The sequence below is a fragment of the Chrysochloris asiatica genome, unplaced genomic scaffold (assembly GCF_000296735.1).
Source record: "Chrysochloris asiatica unplaced genomic scaffold, ChrAsi1.0 scaffold00280, whole genome shotgun sequence".
Lineage (NCBI taxonomy): Eukaryota > Metazoa > Chordata > Mammalia > Afrosoricida > Chrysochloridae > Chrysochloris > Chrysochloris asiatica.
In genome coordinates, this window is record NW_006408798.1 from 2,445,263 (window position 1) to 2,466,135 (window position 20,873).

The 20,873-nt window shown below is 40.4% G+C and overlaps 1 protein-coding gene across 4 annotated transcripts in view; it reads left to right on the forward strand.

Moving 5' to 3' along the window:
- PPP2R2B (protein phosphatase 2, regulatory subunit B, beta) overlaps window positions 1-20,873 on the forward strand; it is a 701,789-nt gene that overhangs the window by 599,310 nt on the left and 81,606 nt on the right. For all 4 annotated transcript variants that reach the window (XM_006874504.1, XM_006874505.1, XM_006874503.1 and 1 more), the window contains one exon: window positions 11,895-12,072. In XM_006874504.1, coding sequence (XP_006874566.1) covers window positions 11,895-12,072 — 178 coding nt within the window. The remainder of the gene's footprint in view (window positions 1-11,894; window positions 12,073-20,873) is intronic.

Here is a 20,873-nt window from a genome sequence, read left to right on the forward strand (position 1 = left end):
TGACAGCTTTTATGGATTGTGTATTGTCCTTACAACTGGCAATGAGGAATGAGTTCTTAAGCTTTTCAAACCACATATGCAAAATACTTTTTAATCCAGAACATCTTTGTGAACTAGGACTTTTTGCTACCTATTGTTACTGGGGTTTTTCCTATCCACAATCGATTTATACTCTGTTCTGAAAAGGGTTTTTGTAGATCAGGGTTTTTCAATCTCAGAACTCCTGGCATTTGGGGACCAAAAAATCTTTGTTTGGCTGTGGGGGAGGTACTGTCCGCTGCATTGTAGGTTGCTTAGCAGCAGTCCCAGGCTCGACCCATGCAATGACAGCTTTGCTCCAATTGTGACAACCAAAAATGTTCCCAGGCATTGCCAAATATCCCCTGGGGGCAAAATTGCCTGAAGTTGAGAACTACAAACTTCTGATTTAGAGGCTGCTGATAGCCCTCCTGGATTTTTTGTTTGTGTGTGTGTTTGTTTTTGGAAGGAGGAGGAAAGAGTTGTTGTGTATTCTTCATTAATGACTTATCTAATTTATCAATTTAAATTTTTGTTGTTGTTAAGTGCCATTAAGTTAGTTCAGACTCATAGCGAACCTGTAAAGGGTTTCTGAGGAGTGGCTGGTGGGTTTGAACCATCAGCCTTGTCATTAACAGCTCAGTGCTTATCCTACAGGGCCACACCAGGACCCCTTTATAGCATCAATAACATTTATAACAATACAGGCAGTTCCCAGGTTATGAACAAGATTAGTATCTAATTGATTTAAAGAATTTGTTGGGGAATTGAAATAGGTGCACCAGTTCTAATTTAGCCTTACCACAGTGCAGGAAAGGAGCCCAGGTAGAGGTGTGGGTTAAGCATTGGGCTGCTAATCACAAGATCAGCAGTTTGAACCCACCAGCTGCTCCAAGGAAGCCGTAAACTTTTAAAGTCTCAGAAACCCAAAGTAACAGCTCTACTCTTCTCTGTCGGATCGCTATGAGACAGAATCGACTTGATGGCAATGGGTTTGGGTTTGGGTTTCAGTTTGGAAAACTTGCACTTAAATGAGACTTTTCGTATATGAGGGGCTTCAAAAGTGTTAGTGGAATGGAAAGATAACAGAATTTTTCCACAAACTTTTTGAAGCCCCCTGTATATTTTTACCTTGGGATATTTATGTCTTTCTTCCCTGCTAGACTTTAAGTTCCACAACATACCTATTTGGGTCACATATAAGCAAGTTCCATCTAATGCAATAATGGACACATGTTGTTGTTATGTGCCGTGGAGTCAGTTCCGACTCATAGCGACCCTGTACAGGGTTTCTGAGGCTGTAAATCTTTACGAGAGCAGAAAGCCTCATCTTTCTCCCGCCGAACAGCTGGTAGTTTCAAACCGCTGACCATGAGATTAGCAGCCCAATTTGTAACCACTACGCTACCATAGATGGTACTTAATAAATATTCATTAAATGATAAAAAAAAATCATTTTAAGGTATTTAAGAACCTGAGGTACAAAGCCTGACTTGGTCCAAAGAGGTTTTTCCTTCCAGGTTTATCACAATCTATACTATGAAACCACTGACAGAAGAGAACAGCAACATATTGAGGCTGCTAAAAAGTGTGAGCAGGGAAATCTTAAATTATATTATTTGGCTAGGATTCCCTGAGGGTTTGGGCAGGGTGTTGCTGATTAGCAGCTTTATTCTGGAAACAACAGTGCTGACATGTCACTGAAAGTTGCTCCTGATTTTTTAACTCCATCCACCATTGATACATGCAGAAAACAAGTTTTCTGACCAGGGTGAAGCTTGTTGTTGTTGTGAAGTGCTGTTAAGTCAATTCCGAGCCACAGCGACCCTGTATAGGGTTTCCAAGGAACAACTGGTGGACTTGACCCGCCGACCTTGCAGTTCAAAGGGCTTTGTAGTCTGATGCATTAACCCACAGCGCCACACCAGGGTAAGGCTTATGCTTCATTAATTCTCAAGGGAAAAGGCTTTTTTCCAGGACCAGGAGAGATTTGCCTACAGGAAACAAACCTCAGCACCCAAGTCTAGTAAATGCTACTTTTCATGTGTGTTGTTTTTTTAAAAAATGTGATTAAGATGCATATTTTTTTAAATGAAAAATGACTGGCATTCTTCCCACTGAAAATGGAAAGTAATTTAATTTGTTAGTGGTTTATTTTATTTGACAGTCTTTGTGCATACTCGATTTGGTTTGTTACACTGAATTACCCTTTAATAATGGGTACACCTAATGCCAGACTCTGCTTCCCAGATTGGTTTGGTAATTAAATGAGCATCCATATTGTTCAAGGTTTTTATGATAATGTAGACAGAAGCTATTTGGAAAACTCCTAACCAGGAGAGTTTTTTGCCCTTTTTTTTTTTTTTAATGAAGTTTATTGCTACCCAGTGACCCGTCACTCTCTTAAGCAGCGCTAAATAGTATAAGCATGAATGAATTTCCTGAAGACAAGGAAAGGGCAGTAAAACCCCATGTTGGTGTGGTAATGGCATGCCATCTAGTTGGTCTGACACATAGTGACCCTGTATAGGGTTTCCAAGGCTATAAATCTTTACAGGTGCAGAAAGTTTCATCTTTGTCCTGCAGAGCACTCTGAATGACTGGTAGCTTCAAACTGCTGACTTTGCAGTTAGAAGTCAAATGGGTAACCCACTGCCCTACTAGAGCTCCTTTTAAAACCCTGTTGTACTGTTGTTGTTCTAAGTGCTGTTGAGTTGGTTCCAGCCCCTAGTGACCCTGTATAGGGTTTCCAAGGAGCAGCTTGTGAGCTTGAACCACTGACCTTGTGGATCAAACCGACTTTGCAGACTTTGCAGGCCAGTGCATTAACTCACAGCACCACGAATGGAAAATCTCTCCCTGGCAATCTCTCAGAATGGACCCTTTTCCGACTATGAGAAGTTAATATAAAAAGTCTAATAATGACTCTTATAATGACAAGCTAAACTATCAGAGTCTGAAGGCAACTTTCCCACTTATTATGACCTTGGGCAAGTTTCATGACGTTGCTTTGCTTCAGGATCTACATCTGTAAAATGGAACCAATATTACTACTAACATCATAAGGTTATGGTTGTTGTTGTTAAGCTCCATCTAGTCAGTGCTGACCCATAACGATCCTGTATATGGTTTCTGAGGAGCAGTTAGTGAGTTTGAACCACTGACCTTGCAGCTCAGATAGACTTTGTAGTCCAGCACATTAACCCACAGCGCCATAGCATGTAGCTACAAAGCAAGTTCTCTGTAAGTGTTCCTTTATTGTTGTTAAGTGCCATTGAGTTGGTTCTGACTCATAGTGACCCTATATAACGTTTCCAGGAGCAATTGGTGGCTTTGAACTTCTGACTTTGTGGTTCAAACTGACCTTGCGATCCAGTGCATTATCCTGCAGCACCACACCAGGACTCCTGATTCTATATTAGGTATTATATATCAGACTCTGTGCTCAGTTTTCATAGCAATGCTAATGAGAGAGTTGCCGTCTCTAATATTAAAAAAGCAAGCATTGATGTTGAAAAGGCTATGGGGCTAGTAATTGACAGAGCCAAAATTCAGGCCCTAGTCTGCATGACTCCAAAAATTCTCCTATACAACCACTCTCCCTAGTTGAATTTTCAGAAGCTATATATGCCTTGCTGAGCATTTTAAGCAGGAAATTAAATAAGAATTTCTACTGCAATGTTAAATAATATCAGAGAAGGTGATTTCAGGGGTATTTCAAACATTGGCACTTAAAAGCAAAACTATAAATGTTATACTACTTTTTTAATGCACCCAATGGATTTTAAATAGCATTGCGATTTTGATACCTACCAACTGAAGTCCAGCTTTGGCACTATAGAATCAGCATAGGACTTGGTATTTCCCAAAAGGAAAGGCAGGAAAGGTAATGAGAAAGAAAGTGAGGTGGGAGACTGGAAGAGGGCTGGGGAGAGACAGTATCGGGCAGGTACCTGTGCCTCCAGAGTTTTCCTTACCTTCACAACAATTCCATGATCCAGCCCTGACTTCCTCTTCAGCATGTTCTCCTGCTCTGTCCTTCCACACTCCACTTCAGCTACAAAGGTTCCTCAGTGTTCCTCCAACAACCGGACCCACTCCTACCACACTGGGCTTTTGCATGCACAATTTCCTCTTCCTGGAAGGCTCTTTCCCTCTCTCTCCTTCCCTTCATTTAGGTCTCTGATCAGATGTCACTCCTTCATAGAGATCTTCCATGACTCACCCCTAGCCCAATTAGAATATCAAACAAAAACAAACAGAAAACTCATCGTCCTGAAATTGATTATGAATTCTGGGATCCTGGTGTGGCACTGTAAGATATGCACTTTATTGCTAACCATGAGGTTGGTGATTCAAGCCCACCATCTGTTCCTTGGAAACGCTTTGTGGGGTTACTAAGAGTCAGAACCAACTCAGTTATACTTAACAACAACATAGCAGTCCTCTGGTAGGACAGAATAGAATTTCCCAGTAGAGTTTCTCATTTATAAATCTTTATGGAAGTAGACTGTTCCATTTTTCACCTGTGGAAAAAGGTGCTTAACAACATCAGGAGGGACCGGTCCCTGGAGAAAGACATCATGTTTGGTAAAGTGAAGGGTAAGTGAAAAAGAAGTAGACCCCCAATGAGATGGAGTGACACAGTTGCAGCAGCAATGGGCTCAAATAAACAATTGTGAGGATGGCGCAGGACCAGGCAGTGTTTTGCTCTGTTGTGTATAAGATAGTTATCAGTCAGAACTGACTCGATGGCACCTATCAAAGTTGCTCTTAAACTTGTCTTATCCATATAAATCTTTAAACAAAATATTATTGAAAATCCAAATATACTCTTATAAAACAGAAAATAGTGAAGGGGTGAGGTCCAGAAACCAGAGATTCATGTCCCTGCCACCCATAGGTGACAGCCTTGGAGAAAGTTCTAAGTGTCCTTCAAAGCCTAATACACTAACTCAATGCCACATCTGTACAGCACACAGTCCAAATTTTTAAGTTGAGCCACGTGAAATTATTGATATCTGACAATTTTTAACATGCAGAAATGGCAGTTTCATTTGGTGGTTCCGAGAGACTAAGGGAAGAACAGGTAATTAGTAGTAATGGGTTGCATCTCAATGAAAAGAAAACAAAAACCTTCACAACTGGACCGATAAATATCATGATAAATGGAGAAAAGATTGAAGTTGTTAAAGATTTCATTTTGCTTGGATTCACAATCAACACTCATGGAAGCAGCAGTCAAGAAATCAAAAGAGGTATTACATTAGGCAAATCTGCTATACGAGAGCTCTTTAAAGTGTCCAAGAGCAAAGATATCAGACATATGTCTCATCTAATCTATTATATTTTCAATCACTTCATATATATGTGAAAGTTGAACAACAAATAAAGAACACTATAGAAGAATCAATGCATTTGAATTTTGGTGGTGGAGAAGAATATTAAAAGTATTATGGATTGACAGGACAAAGAAATATGTATTGGAAGAATTACAACCAGAATGTTCCTTAGAAGCGAAGATGATGAGGCTTCATCTCTCATATTTCAGACCTGTTACTAGGAGGGACCAATTCCTGGAGAAAGATAGCATGTTACCAAGAGGGACCAGTCCCTGGAGAAAGACACCATGCTTGGTAAAGTGGAAGGTCAATAAAGAAGAGGAAGACACAATGGAAGCAGCAATTGACTTAAATGTAACAATTGTGAGGATGGCACAGGTCCCAGCTGTGTTTCATTCTGTTATTCATAGGGTCTCCATAAGTCAGATCCAACTCAATGTCACCTAACAACAACAACAATAGCTTAATGCATCTTCGGGTGATGAACATGCTCTGAAACTAGATAGAGGTGATGATTGCGCAACAATGGGAATGTACTAACTGCCACTGAACTGGTCACTTTAGAGCAGTAAATTTTATGCTATGTAAGCTTCATGTTAATTTTTAAAAACCTTTACATTTTTAATGGCAATTTTCTATTTCAACCTAATGGTTTTATTTGCAATCATGGTTAAGGATGCTTTATTCTTGAATTAAATTGCTCTGGTTCAGATTCCAGCTTCTCAGTTTACTTACAAGTGATATTGGACAAGATGTTTGACCTCCCTGCACGCCCAAGTACAACAGGGCAAACAGAAGAATCCACCTCTAGGTTGTCTCCTAAGAACATTAAATGGGATATGGAATGAGGTACTCTTAAAACAGTGATGGGCGCACAGCACAGGAAACCCTCTGTGAACATCATCAGTATGTATAGGATCATACAAAGAAAGCTTTAATGATTGCCTGTGGTCCTAACTAGGGGAATTGGAGTCTGACTCCTCATGCTGCCTGGCTGGAACAGATGGGAAACATAGTGTTAACATGATCACCTAATTGGTCCAGCCTTTCCTTCTTGATCTGCCAAGTCTCCTTCTTCCTCCTTGTATGGAGAGTCACTGGGTCATGGACAAACCTTTACCTGGGCATGGGAACAATGTTGGAATGAGAAGCAATCAGCCCCCTGCCTTCTCTGAGTAAAGCATTAGAGTCTCCATCCCCAGATACTTATGCAGAGCCCTCCCAAGCTGAATTAGCAGGCAGGCCCTTCACATTCAGCTGAAGCTCTGGCCTGGCAGCTCCTACTTTGTAATGCCACTTGATCCTGGCTGTCATGCTCCCTTACTTGTCGCCACAGCCACAGGAAACCTCTGCAGACAATGCACAGTAATCAGGGAGGCCCAGGGAAGAGTTTAGAAGGAACCACAGGAAGTCCTCGAAGATTCTATTTCTTCTATGGCTCGGGGCAGGGGTGGTGGTGCTTTGGGCTCTGATATCTCTGTTGTCAAAGGAAACGGCATTCAAAAACTCCAGATATGGATTTCTTTTGTAATAAACTATAAAAGTATGACCAGTGACTCTGAAAGCACAGTGAGGATGCATTGATGTTTTATTCAAATACCAGGAGTACCCACAACATCCGCTTTAGGTGTCTAGAGATATCACTGGGGCCCTGATGGCTTAGTGGGTTAAGCATTGGGCTGCTAACCACAATATCAGCAATTTGATTACAACATCCGCTCCACGGAAGAAAGATGAAGCTTTCTGCTCCCGTAAAGGACTCATAAGATTACAATGAGTCAGAACTGACTCACCGACACACAACAACAGCAGAGCCATCATAAGTGATAGTACTACCATTATAATTATCAATAATAATACTATGGTTGTATATCACAGAGTCAATTTCAGCTCATAGCGACATTGTATAGGGTTTCCAAGGCTGTAAATCTTTATGGAAGCAGAAAGCCTCTTCTTTTTCCTGCAGAGCAATTGGATTCGACCTGCTGACCTTGCAATTAGCAATTCAGTTCCTAATCCAGGGCTCCAGAAATACTACTGTCATAAATTCTCCTAGAAATTTACTTGTGTCAGTTTCAGAGCTTTTATCACTTTCCACCTTGTGTTGACTATGGCCTGGTACTCAAATAGTACTCTCTTTGCAATCAGGTAGCTTTTAGGATTAAATCCTGGCTATACCACCTAACCATGGACCTGTGGCATAGTTTCTTTGAGCCTAAGGTATCTCTTTGTAACCGTGCTTTATCCTAGGACCTATCTTATACAAGGTTGTTGAAAGAATTACATTGACCTGGGACAATGTGTGAGAAATGTTTAATAAAAAGTAAATGTCCAGTCATTATTTAAGGATAGAATTCCTGAAGGAAAACTCACTTTATTACATACTTTAAGGCCTTAATTGGTATTCAACAATGAATCACCTTCGTTTTCAAAGTTTGACTTCATCAGTTCTCAAACTTGTTCTTTACTCTTATCAAAACCTGAACCTGATCATATTACATTCATTTCAAATCCCTTGAGGTAATGGAATACTTTCTGGGGCTTACCTCCTAGCTACCCCATCAGTCTGATCTCGCACGAGGGTTTTCAGTACTCTCTGATTCAACTATGCTGACCTATCCTTATCAGTCCCTCATTCTTGCTTGCTTATCCCTACCACAGGGCATTTGTACATGCTATCTCCTTTGCCTGAAGTCCTGGTGTGGCTCTGTGGGTTAATGCGTCAGACAGCAAAGTCAGTTTGAACTGCAAGGTCAGTGGTTCAAGCTCACCAGCCGCTTCTTGGAAACCCTATACAGGGTCGTTATGGGTTGGAATCGACTCAACGGCACTTAACAACAACAACATCTCCTTTGCCTGGAACATTCTTCCCACCATTTCTGGCCAGTTGAAACTCCTGCCCATCATCACATCTCAAACTCCTTCATGCTTCTTTAGGAGTGTCTTTGCAGACTTCCCCAGCCAACCTAAATCCTTTACAGCACTATAAATCCTTTTCTCATCACGATTGCTTCTCTTTCGCTGTCACTTAACTCCATTTTATTAATGAGATTATTTAATTTATGTATCTCTTCCACATCTAAACCAGATACAAGGGCAGGATTCATATCTGATTTTTCTTACCATAAACCCCTAGGATCTTATTCAATAAATGATAACTGGAAGGGTAGGTGAGAGGGTGAGCCAAAGGCTAAATCACTTTACTAAATCCCACAACCCCCCTTCAGATAATTATGTCCCAGGGGCTGTTGCCACTGTTTTAAGATAGTACAGCCAGACTCTGGGGGTATAAGCATGCTATTGGCCCATGATCACATAGCTTATCCCTTACTGGTGGCTCTCTGTTCAGAACCCAGGTTCCTGCCCTTCTAAGACTTATTATATAGAATCATTATCCATAAATGTGGGGTCAGGCACAGTGAGGCAATTCCAGAACTTTCCTCTTCCTTTCCCAGTATTCAAGGAACCCTAGTGGTACAATGGGATAAACATTAGATTGCTAACCAAAAGGTTGTCAGTTCAAACCCACCAGCCACTCTGTGGGAGAAAGATGAGGCTGTCTGCTTCTGTTAAGACTTAGTCTCAGAAACCCTGAAAAGCAGTTCCACACAGTCCTTTAGGGCCGTTATGAATCTCAATTGACTCTACCGCAGTGTGTAGTGTTGTTGTTGTTAAGTGCCGTCAAGTCAGTTCCGACCCATAGCGACCCAGTACAGGGTTTCCGAGGCTGTAAATGTCTATGGGAACAGAAAGGCTCATCTTTCTCCCGTGGAGCGGCTGGTGGTTTCAAACTGCTGGCCTTAAAGTTCACAGCCCGCTTCATAACCACTACACTACCAGAGCTCTGTGCAGTGGGTAGTAGTAGCTCTCAATATTTAGAAAAGTTAAAACTCTTTCTACAGCTATACCACAAGCAGGGCTTACAATCTGTTCATTCCAATCCTACCTCCTATTGAGAATTTGCAATCCCACTCCAGATATATTGTGAATCAGAATGCAAATTCTCATCAGAGGTTAGAAATGGAATGAATCCATCAGAAGCCCTGATCTGAAGACACCTCTAGTGTTAAGAATATCCAGCACCATAGCAGTACAGAGCTTTATGATTCTTCTGAAGTGTTCAACCAAGGCTGAGCCAGGAGAATTCTGCCTTGTGAAAGGTTATGTTGTTGGGGTGATGCCATGAAATTTCCTCATCCCCTAGGTTGAAACCAATCTTGAAGTTGAAGTGTTCATCTAGTACTTGATATCAAATCAGTGAAAGGCTCAGTTACAAGAGGTGATTTCCTTGAAAAGAAAATAGTCTTAGATACTTTTCTTTTCCTTTTTCTATGAAAGGACCACACCTGTCTTTCTTTTTTTTGAGCCTCTCAGGCGTTTGTGTTCTCACTCACTTTGTCAAGAGAAGTATGTTTGAGTTCAAAGGGAGAATCCAAACAGTACTGGGTCTTTGTTTATATTTGCCAGACAGAGCTTCTTGTGTGGGAAACTATTTGATGTGCCTGTTTCACTGACCTTTAGGGAATAAAACATTTACTCATCTCATAAATCATTTGCCCAGTAACATATATTTGTACTTGTTTTTCATGCATTACTCATTATAAATAATAACTAGACCTGTCGAAAGGTGTGAGACAGGGTTGTATTCTTTCACCATACTTATTCAACCTGTATGCTGAGCAAATAATCCGAGAAGCTGGGTTCTATGAAGAAAAACGTGGCATCAGGATTGGAGGAAGACTCATTAACAACCTGCGATATGCAGATGATACAACCTTGATCGCTGAAAGTGAAGAGGACTTGAAACATTTACTTATGAAGATTAAAGAGCACAGCCTTCGATAGGGATTACATCTCAATGTCAAGAAAACAAAAATCCTCACCACTGGACCAATAAACAACATTCTTATCAATGGAGAAAAGATTGAAGTTGTCAAGGACTTCATTCGTCTTGGATCAACTATCAACACTCGCGGAAGTAGCAGTCAAGAGATCAGACGACGTATTGCACTGGGCAAATCTGCTGCACAGGAACTTTTTAAAGTGTTGAAGAGCAGAGATGTCAGCTTGAGGACTAGGGTGCGCCTGACCCAGGCCATTGTGTTTTCAGTAGCCTCATATGGATGTGAAAGCTGGACAGTGAATAAGGAGGATCATAGAAGAATTGATGCCTTTGAGTTGTGGTGTTGGAGGAGAATACTGAAAGTGCCATGGACTGCCAAAAGAACCAATAGATCTGTTTTGGAAGAAGTGCAGCCAGAGTGCTCCTTGGAGGCCAGGATGGCTAAGCTTCGTTTCTCCTACTTTGGACATGTAGTCCGGAGGAAACAATCATTGGAGAAGGATGTCATGCTGGGTAGGGTGGAGGGTCAGAGAAAAAGAGGAAGACCCCCAACGAGATGGATCGGCCAGGTGGCATCATTGATGGACTCGGGGGTGGCAGCGGTGGTGAGGTTGGCCCAGGATCGAGCATTGTTTCATTCTGCTGTGCATGGGGTCGCTATGAGTCGGTTCCGACTCGATGGCACCTGATAACAACAACAACAAGACCTGTCGAGCCTACCTTTAAAAATGGACCTGATATTTGAAATTACCTCTGCTGTCTAGTGTCCTTTCCTTTACGTCTGAAGGATTCCTGTTAGGATTTCTTGTAGGTTAATTCTGGTTGTAACAAACTCTTCCAGCTTCTGTTAATTTGGTAATGTCTCAATTTTACCCTCACTTTGGAAGGACAGTTTTACTGGGTATAGAATTTTTGGTTGACAGCCCTTTCTTTTCAGCACTTTTAGTCCACAGTCTTCTGTCTTCCAGGGCCTCTGTGGAGAATTGGATGCTTAATCTTACTCAAACTCCATTGTATGTGATGTTTTACTTTTCTTTTGCTGCCTTCAGGATACTCTCTTTACCTTTATCTTTCAAAAGAATTGATTATAATGTGTCTTGGTGTGGATCTCTTTGGGTTTACCCTATTTGGAGCTTTCTGAGCTTATTGGATTTGTAGATGCATGTCCTTCATCAAATCTGAAAAACTTTTTCTGCTATTAATTCTTCAAATATTTCTTCCATCCCTTTCTCTCTTTTCATTCTAGTGGAATTCCATATTTTCATTAACTTTACTCAGTTTCCCTTTGCCTACAATATCCTTTTTGAAGTAGATTTAATTTAACAACAACCACACACACACACAAAAAAAAAAAAAAAAAAACCCACAAGATCAATGACCATACAAGCAAATACCCCAAGTGAACTCTAAATTCCCCTGATATGAAGTCATTGGAAGATGGGGAAAAAAAATAAAACTTGGAATTTATAAGAACCAAGTTTCCCATCAGGGCTAAGTGATAGTAACATCTTTTTCAAAAGGAGTAAAACAGAAAGAAACAGAGGGAACAGGAACCACATATGATTTGTTGTCAGTCTTCTATAGAACTTAGAGCTTCTTCTTTAAGGTGGCCATAACTTTATAATAACATATAAGTATGTATACTCAATGGGATTTTGGTTCTGATGTGATTTGTTTGTCTTCTATCCCAGGTGCCTGTCCTGAGACCCATGGACCTGATGGTGGAGGCCACACCACGAAGAGTGTTTGCCAATGCGCACACATATCACATCAACTCCATATCAGTCAATAGCGACTATGAAACCTACATGTCAGCTGATGACCTGAGGATTAACCTGTGGAACTTTGAAATAACGAATCAAAGTTTTAGTATCCTTTATGTGGGGCCAATAATCAAACAGGATATTCAGTCCTGAGAATAATGAGGTCTGAGCTGTCTTTGGGGGGAAATGGGATAGAAAGGAGCTATCGTAATACTAAGCATTTGTGAGAAACTTTTTTAAATTATATGGATAGTCTTCCTATGATACTCTTTCATCCTGATAATAAAATAAGAAAACTATAGAGATGCTCACAAATGGTAACCCTAGACTAGTTCTGGATTGGAGCTATGAATCAATTCCTTCATGGGAATGCATTTGTGTGTCATAAATTAAAATTAAATGGAACTTTCTTAACTGTAAGAAGAGAACCTAGAGTTCCTGTAGGGTTTTTGCTTCTTGTGAAGGCATTCATAAACGGTCTGTCTATACAACATGGACTACAGGTATATGTGAGATTGTTTCTGTAGAATCATGACAGTTAAAATAATAGTGGTTACCATTCATTGAAGGAGCTCTGGTAGCGTCATGGTTACGAATCAGGCTGTGAACCACAGGGTCAGCAGTTCGAAGCTACCAGCTGTTCCACAGGAGAAAGATGAGGCTTTCTGCTCCCATAAAGATTTAAACCCTGTACAGGGTCGCAATGAGTCAGAACCGACTCCACGGCACACAGCCACCACCACCATTCATTGAGTTCCAGTCGCTGCCTTAGGAACTTTACATATAATAGCTCATGTTTGCCTTTTATTAACATATACTACAACCCAACCCAGCCCAGAACCCTTAACTTGATTCTGACTCACAGTAGCCGTATAGGCCCGTGCAGAACTATTCCTGATGGTTTCTGAGATTTACAGGAGCAAAGAGCCTCATCTATTTCCCAATGAGCAGCTGGTGGGTTTGAACTGCTAGCCTTGGAGTTAGCAGTCTAGAGCTTAACTCACTATGCCACCAGGACTCCAAAATACAGACAGAATTGTACACATACCATCATTGGATAGCTTAATGAATTTCCAAAGACCAAGCAGATGCTGTATAACCAGCATCAAGATCAAAACCCAGAACATTACTAAAATCCTCAAGCCCTCAGGATACCTCTTTCCAGTTTCTACCCCATCAAAGATATGTTTGATATAACAGCACCACAACAAATGTATATTATCTCCTCTTTAACTAAAATGTAGAGAGCTCAAGACAACTGCTGAGTATCTGTACTGAGCCTCTATTTAATAATTAAAATCTACCATTTATTTAGCATCTGTCATACCTATCCCGGATCCCACCACTGATTTCTACCCAGTTTCCTAGTCTCAGGTAATGGTTTCACCATTGATCCAGGTGAGCAGTCCACCTAGGAGTCAATGTTGGTATTTCTTTTTCACTTACCAGCCTCCTCCAACACCAAACCAATCTGTTCATGAACCCTGCCAATGCTGCCTCCAAAATACAATTCAAATCACCTCTTTTCTCTACTCCTACCAACCCATGATAGTATGAACCAGGTTGTCTCTCACATGGATGACTGCAAAAATCTGTCTGGTCTTCATTTTTTCTTGCTGTTCTACATAATGCATGCCCTACATAACAGAGTGTCCCTTCCCATATGTAATTATTCCTCCTCTATTTTTAAAACTAATAGCTTCCCATTGAACTAACAATGAAATCCAAGCTCCTTACTTTAGACTATAAGATCCCAAATCATCTTGGCTCTCCCTGCCTCTCTGGTATCCTTTCATACTTCTCTACCTGAATTCACTCTGCTGTAGTTAACTGGACACCTGTTTGCTGCTTCATTTCCATTCTTTGCATGTACAATCTCCTCTTTATGGTATCCCCTGCCCCCAGGATTTATATGGCTAAATACATTTAATCACTCAGGTCTCAATCTGATGTCAGCTTTTCAGAGGCACTTTCACTCATTAATTCCCAAGTAGCCCCAAATAACTCCCTATCTCTGTTATTCTCATAGCATTTATTACTATTTTTTGTATTTGTATATTTTTGGTTTCTCAAAATTAAAATTCTAATTCCATCAGAACAGAGATTTTGTATGATCCATAACTCTATTTAGGAGTCCTGGCATGGCACCATGGGGTAATGTGCTGGACTGCAAGGTCGGTTTGAACCACAAGGTTGTCTGAATGCTAAGATATAAAATAGAGCCCATAATATCTCAAACACATAAAAGAATATTTCTTTTGTAAAGTCTAAAATTAATGATCTCATCAGCACAAGGCCTCATCTAATCAGTGATTAAGAGACTCAATTCAGTTTTTGTTTTGTTTTTTTTTCCATACTGTGGCTCACCAATGCTACCATGATTGTCTGTAGGACAAGATCATGGAGAATTACACATTAGTGATCCCCTGTGGGCCAGACCATAATATAGCATTCATTCCATTGGCTAGAACTCTGTCACATGGTTACCTCTCAAGCACATTGGGAAATGTAGTTTATTTGTCCAAGAAAAAAAGACCTAGTCTTTTTACACAGCTAACTACACACAGCTAACTAAGGAGCTCTGGTAGCGTAGTGGTTACAAATCGGGCTGCGAACCTTAAGGTCAGGTTCGAAACTACCAGCTGCTCCGCGGGAGAAAGATGAGGCTATCTACTCCCGTAAAGACTTACACCCTCGGAAACCCTGTACAGGGTCGCTATGGGTCGGAACCGACTCAACGGCACTTAACAACAACAACAACAACTAGTTTCCAACACAGAGAGTGCTCTGCATATCCTAAGCTTTTCAAGAAAGGCAGCTTTAAGCAGATAGTAGCAATTATAAAATATGTTTGGGAATACTGAGAACTGACCATCAGGACCATGACTGGCATCTTTTGTTGATTACAGAGCACACAGAGTATAGTCTGGGCCTGGGAGAACCTGCCTACAGATTTTGCCAGGCAGTGCAGTTGCTACTAGAATGAGTTCCCTTTGCATCTCTACCAATAGCCAGAAGTCTGCTCAGGCTCAGCTAACTGTCATGCTGAACCTCTCGTTTCCCCAGTCTAGGTAACATGTTTTCTGAATTTTGCCTCTAGGCCTTCTAGGGAGAGGGAAGGCTCTTTAGGCATTTGGGGAGACAGCTGCCTTGGGGAGAATGCAAAGGGGAAATATTAATAGCACAATTTAGGTTATATTCTGCAGATGTGTGACAGTCTGCCAGATGCTGGCATACAAATGAGACCATACCATTCACCCTTAAAGCAGCCATATGTAAAATAATCATTGTCATCACGAATATGATGATAACTGATATCTATATAGTCCTTTTCAGCCAGACCGCCCTAAGCGCTGAGCTGACTGTACAAACGGCGACCCTTTTGCCAATTGTCACTGAAGTATAGCCACCTCTGGGGTAGGAAGCGACCATCTTTCAAAACAGCCTCAGAAAAAAATCACCAACCACCAGTCAGGTCTTAAATGACATGTTATTTAGCATCTATAATTCCTCTTATCTGCTAAAGAGTCAGAAGAAACATGGTTCATTATAGAACAAGGGAGGATTTCCCAAAATATGGTGTGAGTACCACTGATGGCAGACATGGTGATTCTAAATAGTTGGTGGACTTTTTTTGTTTTCATAGTTATGTCTTTATAATAATGTGTTTGGAATCCTGGTGTGGTGGTGTAGGATAATGCACTGGGCTGCAAGGATGGTTTGAATCTCAAAGTTGGTAGTTCAAACTCACCAGATGCTCCTTGGAAACCTTATACAGGGTTGCTATGAGTCAGAATTAACTGGACGACAGGTGACAGCAACAACAACATAATAATGACTATTAGAAATCACAGTGAGCATACTGATCATATGATCTCACAAACACTGAAAACGGCATTTAAATTACAAAGTTCTTGTGCTGTTAAGTGCAGCTGAGTCAGTTCCAACTTATAGCAATGCTTTATAGGGTGTCAGTGGAGCAACTCACGGGATTGAACCACTCACCTCTCGGTTAGCAGTTCAGTGCTTACCAGGACTCCAAATTTCAAAGTACTTATGAGACGGTATGGAGAGAGAGTGAAAACACAAATCATGATGTCTAGTGACTGACATTTGGTGTGTCATTGGCACTATGGTTTGGTGTCAGATAAGCCAAAAGTTAGTATCCAGCTCTACCATGTTCTGGCTGTGCAAACTTGACCACGTTTCTTAACTTCCTTAAACCTCCATTCCATCATCTGTAGGACTGTGAGAAATTTTTAATAATCGTATATATATATATATATATATATATATACACACACACACACACACACACACACATATATATATAGCGTAGTGGTTACGAATTGGGCTGCGAACCTTAAGGTCAGCGGTTCGAAACTACCAGCTGCTCCGCGGGAGAAAGATGAGGCTTTCTACTCCCGTAAAGATTTACACCCTCGGAAACCCTGTACAGGGTCGCTATGGGTCGGAACCGACTCGAAGGCACTTAACAACAACAACAACAATATATATGGCATCCTGGTGTGATGCTGTGGGTTAATGCTTTCGTCTGTCAGTTTGTCGTACTGTGGTGGCTTGTGAGTTGCTGTGATTCTGGAAGCTATGCTACTGCTATTTTAAATACCAACAAGTCACCCATGGTGGACAGGTTTCAGATGAGCTTCTAGGTGAAGACAGACTAGGAAGAAGGAGTGACAAACTACTTCCGAATATTTAGTCAGTGAAAACCTTATCAATAGCAGAGAAACACTGTCAGATAAAGTGCCAGAAAATGAGCCCCTCAGGTTGGAAGGCACTCAAAATGTGACTAGGGAAGAGCTGCCTCCTCAAAGTAGAGTTGACTATGATGACATGACTGGAGTAAAGCCCGTGGGAGTAAAGCCTGCGGGACCTTCATTTGCTAATGAGGTACAACTCAAAATGAAGAGAAACAGCTATAAACTTCCATTAATAATTGGAACATGAAATGTACAAACTATGAATCTAGGAAAACTAGAAATTGTCAAAAATGAAATGGAATGCATAAACATGGATACCTAAGGCATTAGTGAGTTGAAATGGACTGGTGGTATTGGCCATTTTGAATCTGACAACTAGATGATTTACTATGCCAGGAATGACAAATTGAAGAGGAATGGTGTTACATTCATTGTCAAAAAGAACATATCCAGATCAGTCATGAGGTACGTCTGTGATAGGATAATATCCATATGCCTACAGGGAAGACCAGTTAATACCACTATTATTCAAATTTACACACCAACCACTAAAGGCAGTGAGGATGAAATAGAAGAATTCTATCAACTTCTTCAATCTTAAATTGATCAAACTTGCAATCAAGATGTATTGATCATTAGTGGTGATTGGAATGCAAAGTTTGGGAGCAAAGAGGAAGGATCAGTAGTTGGAAAATATGGCCTTGGTGATAGAAATGATGCTAGAGATCACATGATAAAATTCTGCAAAATCAGTGATTTGTTCATTTCAAATACCTCCTTTAGACAGCATAATTGACTATATCTGTGGAAATAGATGATGGAAAAGCTCTATATCATCAGTCAAGACAAGACCAGGAGCAGACTGTGGAACAGAACAATTGCTCGTATGCAAATTCAAACAGAAGCTGAAGAAACTGAAAAGTCTACAAAAGCCAAAATATGACCTTGACTATATCCCACCTAAATTTATAAATCATCTGAAGAACAAAATTGATACATTAAACACTAAAGACAGAAGACCAGAAGAGTTGTGGGATGACATCAAGAACATCATACGTGAAGAAAGCAAAAAGTCATTAAAGAAGACAAGAAAGAAGGAAAAGGTTAAAATGGATGTCAGAAGAGACACTGAAACTTACTCTCCAGCATAGAGATGCTATAGCAAATGGAAGAAATGAGGAGGTGCAAAAGATGAACAGAAAACTTCAAAGGTCAGCTTGAGAAGATAAAGTCAAATATTACAACAAAATGTGCAAAAGACTGGAGTCAGAAAACCAAAAAGGAAGAACACCCTCAGCATTTCTCAAGCTGGGGGAACTGAAGAAAAAACTCAAGCCTTGACTTTCGTTATTGAAGGATTCTCTGGGCAAATTATTGAATGATGCAGAAAATGTCAAGAGAAGATGGAAGGAATATACAGAGTCACTGTACCAAAAGGAAATGATTGATGTTCAACCATTTCAAGAGGTAGCATATATTCAAGAGCCACTGATACTGAAAGAGGAAGTGCAAGGTGAATTGAAGGAATTGGCAAAGAAGAAGGCACCAGGAATTGATGGAATACAATTTGAAATCTTTCAAGAAAGTGAGGCGGCACAGGAGGCACTCACTCATCTATGCCAAGAAATTTGGAAGACAACTATCTGGCCGACTGATTGGAAGAGATTCATATTTGTGCCCATTCCAAAGAGAGATGACCCAATGGAATGCAGAAATCATCGGGCAATCTCTTTGATATCCAATGTGAGTAAAGTTTTACTAAAGGTAATACAGAAACAGCTGCAAGCATACGTTGACAGAGAACTCCAGAGGTTCAAGTCGGATTCAGAAGAAGCCATTTAACGAGAGATGTCTTGGCTGAAAGCAGAGAATATCAGAAAGATGTTTACCTGTGCTTTGTTGACTATGCAAAGGCTTTTGATTGTGTGGACCATGACAAGCTATGGACAACATTGCAAAGTATAAGTATTCTGGAACACATAATTGTGCTCATGAGGAACCTATCTGCACATGGACCAAGAGACAGTTCTTCTAACAGAACGTGGGAACACTGAATGGTTTAAAATTAAGAAAGGTGTATGACAGGGTTGTATTTTTGCACCACACTTATTCAACCTGTATGCTGAGCGAATAATCTGAGAAGCTCGGTTATTTATAGAAAAACGTGGGATCAGGATTGAAGGAAGATTCATTAACAACCTGTGATATGCAGATGATACAACCTAGCTTGCTGAAAGTGAAGAGGACTTAAAATAGTTACTAATGAAGATCAAAGACCACAGCCTTTGGTGGTATGGATTGCATCTCAATTAAAAGAAAAATCCAAACCATTGGACCAATAAACAACATTTCTTATAACAGAGAAGAGATTGAAGTTGCAAAGGATTTCATTCTTCTTGGATCAACTATCAACAGTCATGGAAGCAGCAGTCAAGAAATCAAACGACATATTGCATTAGGCAAATCTGCTGCACAAGACCTTTTTAAAGTGTTAAAGAGTAAAGATGTCAGCTTGAGGACTAAGGTACACTTGACCCAAGCCATGGGATTTTCAATAACCTGATATGCATGTGCAAGAAGGAAGACCATAGAAGAATTGATGTTTTTGAATTATGGCATTGAAGGAGAATATCGAAAGTGCCAAGGGCTGCCGAAAGATCTGTGTTTGAAGAAGTGCAGCCAGAGTGCTCCTTGGAGGCCAGGACGGCCAAACTTCGTCTGCCATACTTTAGACATATTGTCAGGAGGGATCAGTCGCTGGAGACGGATATCATGTTTGATAAGGTGGAGGGTCATAGAAAAAGAGGAAGACCCCCAAGAGATGGATTGGCAAAATGGCAGCATCAATGGGCTCAAGCATGGCAACAACTGTGAGGTTGGCCCAGGATCAAGTAGTATTTCATTCTGTTGTGCATAAGGTTGCTTTGAGTTAGTACCAACTTGCTGGCACCTAACAACAGCACTGTAAAGTTGGTTTGAACTGCATGCTGGCAGTTCAAACTCACCAGCCGCTCCTTGGAAACCCTATACAGGGTCACTATGGGTTGGAACCAACTAAACATGGATTGGCCAGGTGGCATCACTGATGGACTCAAGTGTGGCAGCGGTAGTGAGGTTGGCCCAGGATCGGACATTGTTTCGTTCTGCTGTGTATGGGGTCGCTATGAGTCGGTTCTGACTCGATGGCACCTAACAACAACAACAACAACAAACAGCACTTAACAACAACCACAACATATACATTTATATATGTATATGTTTATATACACACATACACATGCATATTCCAGTATACTCTTAAGTAAACAGATACTGATATCATCATCATTATGAAAAACACAAAGAAACAAAGTTGTTGAATGTCAGAATGGTGGGTGGTATCCTAATGAATCTACTATCTGGGTCATCTTCTCAATTCCTAATTCTTCCCTTGTCTCTGCAGTTGGGTGCTCTGTTCACTGTACCTTAATTATCAGATAGATGTGAGGGGTTTCAAAAAATTCATAGAAAAATTCCATCATTTTTTATTTCCATATTTCCATGAACTTTTTGAAACCTCCTCATATTTGCAGGATGTTGAAAGTTCATGGCCTTTTGCTTGGCTCCAGATCAGAGAGAGACATTCTAATCCTTATGACACCAGGTCTTGAATGCCTTCCATCCACAGTCAGAGCCCCCCTGTTTGTGTAAGAGTTTCTGGCGAAAGTGGTCAAATGTTGGCTTTAGTGGATTAACTATATTAGGACTCCAATAATCTTTTTCTAGATTAGTTATCTGATGGAGCAAAAGGTAATCCTGACTTTTCAAAACAGGAGAAGTTGGTATATATTTAAAAAAAAAAAAAAAAAAAAAAAGTTGCTCCTTTTTGAAAACTAAGATATATCTAGGATCCCTTGAATTCTCTTTTAAGAAATAAAAATTATTTGACCTAGGTTCTTTCACCTGTACAGTGTAAAATTTACTAAATAGATCCATATCATCCAAAAGTAATGTATTATGTCCCCCAACAACTGTTTACTGAGCACCTAGAGTATGCTAGGCACTTCACTTAGTCCTAAAGATGCAAAAGAGAAAAACATTTTCCTCTTTCAGGATGAAATTCATTAAGTAGTAACACTCCTGTGTATAACTACAAACAGATAAATTCTGTGAATAAAAGGAATATAATTCTCTGAATGCATTT